At 45.2% G+C, this 7353-nt stretch overlaps 1 protein-coding gene across 1 annotated transcript; it reads left to right on the top strand.

The window, feature by feature from the left end:
- The first annotated feature begins 2390 nt into the window (after positions 1–2390).
- Positions 2391–4534, top strand: LOC102445362 (olfactory receptor 5AR1-like). The gene has a single exon (XM_006133546.3). The coding sequence runs from the start codon at positions 3144–3146 to the stop codon at positions 4080–4082; it is 939 nt and encodes a 312-aa protein (XP_006133608.2). The 5' UTR covers positions 2391–3143; the 3' UTR covers positions 4083–4534.
- The last annotated feature ends 2819 nt before the right edge of the window (positions 4535–7353 follow it).

Below are 7353 nucleotides of genomic sequence, written 5' to 3'. Positions count from 1 at the left end.
CTTCGTGTCCCAGGAGAGGAATTCTCCCATCCGCCTCCCGGGTCTTTGGTTGTCCAGGCAGTGAACCAAAGGGAGAGGCAGAGCCAGCAGGGTGCCACTCCCAAGAACAGGGATGACAAGAAGATGGACTGTGAGGTCCTCAGGGCCTTGTCAAGGGGTTTGAGAGTGCGCTCAAGGACACCAGCCTCATCCCTCCCTTTCCGGGACCACCTATTCCCTTTTTGCCGGGCCTGGGAGTCTATTACCTCAGACCGTTGGGTCCTAGAAATGGTGGGTAGAGGATATGCCATAACCTTCTGTTCTGCCCCTCCTTCCCATTCCCCTCTCCCATCCCTTTTCAAGGACACTTCTCAAGAGCTTCTCCTTCGGAGGAGGTTCTTCAGCTCCTCACCCTTGGGGGGGGCACAGAGGTGGTTCCCCCTGAGCTTTTGGGCAGGGGCTTCTATTTCCTGGTCCCCAAAGCCGAAGGTGGGTTTCATCCCATCCTGGACTTCTGGGATCTTAATCCCTTCATCGTCAAGTCCAAATTCAAGATGGTGACTCTGGCTTCCATCATTCCCTTCCTAGCAGGTCCTAGCCAGGCTTCACCGCATGTTTGGCAGCCTGTCCCGCAGTGGAACCTTAACTTGGCCCTGTCTAAACATACAAGACCTTCCTTCGAACATGCTCGTTGCTGCACCTGTCCCATAAGGTATCCCTTCTGGTAGCCATCCCATCAGCCATGCATGGGTCCAAACTGAAGGATGTCACTTCAGACGCTACATATATGGTTTTCTTTAAGGATAAAATCCGATTGCGCCCCCACCCAGCCTTCTGCTGAAGGCGGGGTCCAACTTTCATGTGTCGCAGGACATTTTCCTGACAATCTTTTACCCCAAAGCCCTATCCATCTGGTAAGAAACAGACATTGCACACTTTGGATGGCAGGAGGCCTTTAGTCTTTTATTTAGAGAGGACAAAGACCTTCTGCAGGTCACCTCAGCTCTTCGTTGTCATTCCAGACTGGCTGGAAGGCCAGCTGGTCTCTCTACAAAGAATCTCTTCCCAGATCATAGCCTGTATTAGGAAATGCTACGGGCTGGCCAGGGTTCCAGCTCCTCACCTCATGGCCCACTAAGCTAGAGCTCAGGCCTCCTCAGAAGCTTGTGTGGCTCAGGTCCCGAATCTCAACAGCTGCAGGACCACCACAGGGTCCCCTGTCCACACCTTTGCCAATCACTATGCGCTGACAAATCTGGCAAGGGAGGATGCTGGTCTGGGTAGGGCTGTCCTCCATTCAGTGGAAGATTAGAACTCGGAACCCTGCCTCCTGAGGTTTCCGCTTTGGAGTCACCTAAACGAAATGAACGTGAGCAATCACACCAAGAAAAAAGACGGTTACTTACCTCGTAATGGTTGTTCTTCGAGATGTGTTGCTCATGTCCATTGCAAATCCTGCCCAATTCCCCTTCTTCAGAGTGGTCAGGTAGGAAGGAATCAAGGGGGTGCATGGACAGCAGAGGCTCCCCTGCTGACCCAACGGGTACAGCTAAGAGAAAAATTTACAACATTGCATGTACTCTGAGCACACACACCTACCTGGAATGGACATGAGCTACACATCTCGAAGAACAACAGTTACAAGGTAAGCAACCGTTTTTCACCTTGCCCTCCCTGGCTCTCAATGACTTTTGTAGCCACCTGGCTCAAGCATCGATTTCCCTCTTCTCTCTGAGGAAGTACTTTTCCCTTCTTCTCTAACTCAGAAGAGCTCACTGATGTTCCAATGTAGAATCTTTTAACTATACACCTACTGCCTGTTAATTTCATTTGGTGATCCCTAGTTCTTATACTGAGAGAGAAGGCTATAAAATATAATAGTTATTTGTCTACAGTAGAGAGAAATCGCACCATTTAATAGCACAGGAGGAAATGCTGCAGCAAATTAATCCACAGGGTATGAATTATGCCAAGAGTGACTTTGGTTCACTGAGCTCATTAATTAGGTGCGGTGCCTCACTCAGCTCAGTAATTCCCATTTACTTCAGGGAGCAAGTCCCATGGATTTGATCTCTGTATAAAACTTCTCGAACCCTCCAAATAGGCACTTACTGTCGATGGAGAAACCCCACCACATCGCCTTGTTCTCAGCAGGTAGGTGCTGCTCTCCTGAATCACTGTCACACTCAGACAGACCCCGTGGTGACCAGAAGGTTTTTCATTCATGGACCCTAGCACCAAAAGCTTGAGCCCAGATCCTACCCTTTGAGGTAAAGACACAACACATTGGGCAATTACATAGATACTGAGGCAGGTAGTTTCCAGTATCACTCAGGGTTATCATATAGACCAATGGAAATACCGTTTCAGATGGGGAAATAAAGCTTCAGAAGCACAGCAAGCAAATTTTAATGCACCCGACATGCCGAGATACAGAGCTCTCCTTGGCTATGTCTACACCAGGATTCCGTTATCCGAAAAAGCTCTGTTGTGGCCAGGGAACGTATCCGCTTTTTCAGAAGGGTTTCTGAGAATGTGAGTGGACTCATTCAGAAGCCCTGTATTCCTCATTTTATGAGGAACAGGGGATCTTCCAAAAGAAGAGGGTTTTCCCACATTTGACCCCCTGTAGATGGGCCAATTGTCAGAAAAGCCTCTTCTGGAAAAAAAAAAAAAAAAAGCAGAAAAAGGTATGGAAATTGCAGTTTGCAAGTTACGTACCTTTGTCCAGAAAAAGAACACGGTGCAGACACAGCCTTTGCCCAAAGAGGGGAGAGAGCTTCTAACTCGTTTTCTCTCACCACCGTCTTGAGCTAAGTAAATGTTACTTCAGTTCAAGATGGTTTTCAGCCTGATTCTCTCACAACCAAGTCACAAGCTGCTGTTTGCTGCTCGGATAAGTGAAGAGGAGGGTTTTTCTTTGGGGCATGATTTACATGCATGTCCTTGTATGTGTACAGGGTGTGCATTGCTGGGACACCACACATGACCACCTGAGAACATCTGGCCCTATGTAGCAAGCTCTACTTTGATCCTGAACTAATGTCCATTAAGAAACTAATCTCCATTTTCCTTCCCTTCATTTATTACAGAGAAGTGAAAATTTCCCTAAGCCATCCACCTGCCACCTCTCACTGTAGCTGCCTGATCTCAGCTCAGAGGAGATGGAAGAGGGAAATCACTCGGTGGTCACTGAGTTCATTCTCTCAGGACTGACAGATCGTCCAGAGCTGCAGGTCCCCCTGTTTGTATTGTTCCTACTGATTTATGGTGTCACCATGGTGGGGAACGGGGGGATGATCTTGTTAATTACAACTGACCCCCAACTCCACACCCCCATGTACTTTTTCCTCTGGAATTTGTCCCTCTGTGATCTCTGCTATTCCACATTAATCGCCCCTAAAATGCTGCAGAATTTCTTAGCCGAAAGGAAGAGCATTTCTCGCACTGAGTGTGCAGTGCAAATGTATTTTGCGACCTGTTTTGGAGATATTGAGTGTTTCTTGCTGGCTGTGATGGCGTATGACCGTTATGTGGCCATCTGTAAGCCCCTGCTCTATACAGTCACCATGTCCAGGCCACGTTGTAACTTGCTTGTGGCTGGGGCTTGTGCTGCAGGGTTGGTGGATGCAATGATACACACGTGTCTGACATTCCGGCTGTCATTCTGCAGCTCCAACGTTGTCAATCATTTCTTCTGTGATATTCCTCCAGTATTGGTTCTCTCCTGCTCTGACACCCGCATCAATGAGGTTGTGCTGTTTGCCTCCACATGCTTCATTACTCTGAACGGTGCTGTAACAATTCTACTCTCTTATGTCTATATCTTCTCCACCATACTGCGAATCCGGTCTACCGAGGGCTTGCACAAAGCCTTCTCCACCTGCACTTGTCACTTGACTGCAGTGGTCTTATTATATGGCGCAGTCCTATATATGTATTTCCGACCCACCTCCAGCTATTCCATGGAAACGGACAAGATAGCCTCAGTGTTTTACATGCTGGGGAGCCCCATGTTGAACCCCCTGATCTACAGCCTGAGGAACACGGAGGTGAAGGTCGCCCTGAGGAAAGCAATGAACAAATTCCTAACCCATACCTGAATCTGTTCATCCCAATACAAGTTAGAGTGATGGGCAATGGAAACAGGTGAATTCAATATCCAGCCCATTGTAATGACATTTTGAAGATGCTGGTACTGTTATTCCTCACTGTTATGTTGTTCTTATTACATTATTCTTCCAAGAAACTGTAGTCTTCAACAGAGGTCAGGATTTACTATTACTCCAGGAAAACTAAAGGAGGCACCTGTTTCACACAGGAAACTATAGAAATATTCACCATTACATTTTAAACAATGGATGTGTTTGCAGATGGAAATAGGAAGGGGACATCAAATTTCCCTCTTTGTTGCTGGAGTTGTTTTATTCCGATGTGTGAGATTTTTATAGCTGAAGCAAAGAGAGTTGTTGAAGAGATTGTCACCTGATTTGTGTCCATACACTATGAAAAAACCCATGATTTCCATCACAGTGTTCTTTACTTCGTCTTAAGGGAGCTACAAAAAAAAGAGGAGCATAATTTGTAAGTGGGAGCACAGTGTGTGTGCAGCCTCTATGACAGCCTGCACAGAACACAATACAAAATAGCACAGAAAGGGTAACTTTTGCTACATTACTTAAACTGTGAGATAATAACAAGTTTGCTCTGTGTTCTTACTCTGAGCTCTGTTCGAGTGTACCATAGACTGGCAAGATAGAGGTGTGGGAATATTTGATTCACAGGAGTGTGAGTACCAAATATATAAAGCTGTGCCCATAACTAATTTTTTTAGTTCACAGCTGCTTAGAAAACATCCTGAGTTAAGTCTGAATATTTCCTAAGCATTTAACAAATTGAAATCATTGACCAAAATGTCCTTTGGGGAGGAAAGAAGGGTTTGGCATGACCAGAAATGGCACATGTCTTTTCCTGCCTCCTTCTACATCAATGTAAATGCAGACAAGGAAGGTAAAATGGATGGGAGTGGAAGAGGAAGCAAAGCTGCTGCTGGCGCTGAGCATTCACATGGGATGTGGCAGACAGATCAATCCCCCTCTGCCTGGGGTGCTGAAGCAACTTGAAAGTGGGTCTCACACTGCTGGGGAGCACCCTGGAGACTAGACGTATTGTATCCTGGGTCTTCTTTAGGGCTGGGCAATGCTCACACTGTGTGTTGATTCCAGTTATGATACCCCAAGTTGATGCGTACACCATGCTGTGTCAATGGGAGAGTTATAGAACTGAATCAACGTCACTTAGATCACCTGCCAGTATCAGTGTTCACCAGCCTTGGGACAGATCCTCTGTGTGTGCTGGGTACAGACGTCAATGGCAATTGCTTCCCCATTGATCTCATGTGTCTCCACCAGATGTGCCAAACAAACCAGGCTTCATTGCTGAGGACAGTGTCGATGTAGCCAGTGGTGCAGCTCTGGCCTCAGTGTCTGCTGCTGGAGACGTGGCATTCCTGAGAATCCCAGGCAGAATCACAGGGCCAGGCACAAAGAATGATTCTATTGACTGGTTGCCAGGGCACCCAACTAGAGCGGGAGATGCTCAACTTCATAACACTGTTCCAGTAGGTCGGTCATTGGTTTTACACAGTAGAACAACTTTGAGGAGTAACGTTAGTTTGGTCTAAGGGCTTTAGTCCGAACTAACGCGTCCCAGCGCACACGTCCTGGTTCGAATCAGCAGGGATTCGAACTAGCGAGCTGGCAAGACCATGTTAATGAAGCACAGTATATTTAAATCCCTGCTTCATTAACTACTTTGGTCGTCTCCATTTGCATCCCTTTTCCGAACTAGGGATGCGGTATAGACTAACAATGATTTAGCTGTGGCTGGGATTCATTCGGAAATGCAGGAAATGCAATACAGAGCTGTGTCCAGCAGACAGTAGCATTGAACCTGGATGTATCACCTCGCTGGGGAACACCCTCACCATAGACCAATAACTTGAAAAGGGAAAGTGCATTGTTGCTTCCTTTATTCAGTTGCTTTGCATCCTGTTCCTAAAATTCTTCCCGACACAGACAGATACACATAGTTTTTGGACAAAACTCTCTAGAAATTTAACAAATTGGTGAATAGTTTCAAGTGAAACAAAGTTTCACTGGTATGGACAATACAACATTTGTGTTTAGAAATGGGTGAATTTTAATGGACAATTTGTAATGGTCACCGCACTGAAATTTGAAAATTCGAAGACTGCATTGTGGAGCAATTGATTTCAAGGTCCTATCTATAGGTTGGTTCCAAAGGGTTACGGGAGAGAAGACTTGTAATTCATAGGCTAGGTGGTCTTTGCTTCTATAGGGCAGCATTAATGAATTGTCAGGATGTTCCAGTATTTGCTGATGCTCACAGAAAAGGGAGATGGATACTTCAAACCCAGGCTTTTCCATTATTCCACTCACTGTAAATACCTAATGAAAACAAACCCCACATGTGTTAGCAACTTTATTTTTAATTTTCACATTCTGTGATGAAAAATAAAGATATCCTTTAAGAATATAGGAATTTTTTGAAATATAAAACATCTGTTGGTATGTTCAATATGTAGTTGCGTTTCTCATTCCAATGATATGGAAAAAATATTTTTACAAGGCTTTGCTAATTCACAGTGCCTATGGATCCATAAGCAAATGCGGATCTTTAATTCTCTTTGCCTTCCTTAGCCCTCCTCTGAATGAGACCAATCCCTTCCTTGCCTGATGACTAGTTTCATTAAAGTTTGTAGGTCCTTACATGGCTCACATATAGTTAATTCCTGTAAGCACCTCAAAATCTCTATTATTTTGAATGTCATAACTTCCATGTGAGGTAGCACAATATCACTTCCATTTAACAAATGATGAGTTGAGGCACAGAGAATGTTAATCTGATTTTGGCCACACCAGGGCTATGCAGTAAAGCCGGGAACTAAGACCCAGTTCTAAGCAAATGCTTTAACTACAACATCTTTCCTTCTCATGACAACAGAGGAACACACATATGAAAGCTTGATGTAAAACTGTGATGACACAGCCCCTCTTTCCCTACAGAAAACCCATAATCTGCTGACCATCACTGTCCTGGTAAAATGTGTATTCCAACATTATATGTGAAATAGAAGATTCTACTCTATAAGATACTGAGTTGTTCCCCTCAGCCTGGGGGTCAATCAAGTTTCATTGCCTGCTGAAGAGGCCATTCTAGTGCAGGAAGAAGGGTGTGAGTGAAAAATCTACAATTCAACAAAAAAAACCTGGGATTTTCCATACACTCAGAATTTGTCTCAATAACTCCAGGATGGAAATGATTCTTGCAAAAAAGAAATGACCACGAGAA

Source organism: Pelodiscus sinensis, chromosome 4 (assembly GCF_049634645.1).
Source record: "Pelodiscus sinensis isolate JC-2024 chromosome 4, ASM4963464v1, whole genome shotgun sequence".
Taxonomy (NCBI): domain Eukaryota; kingdom Metazoa; phylum Chordata; order Testudines; family Trionychidae; genus Pelodiscus; species Pelodiscus sinensis.
This window is presented reverse-complemented; position numbering and strand designations above follow the sequence as displayed.

Bases quoted from the DNA above. Each gene is read 5' to 3' on its own strand.
- LOC102445362 (XM_006133546.3), top strand. From the start codon at position 3,144: ATGGAAGAGGGAAATCACTCGGTGGTCACTGAGTTCATTCTCTCAGGA.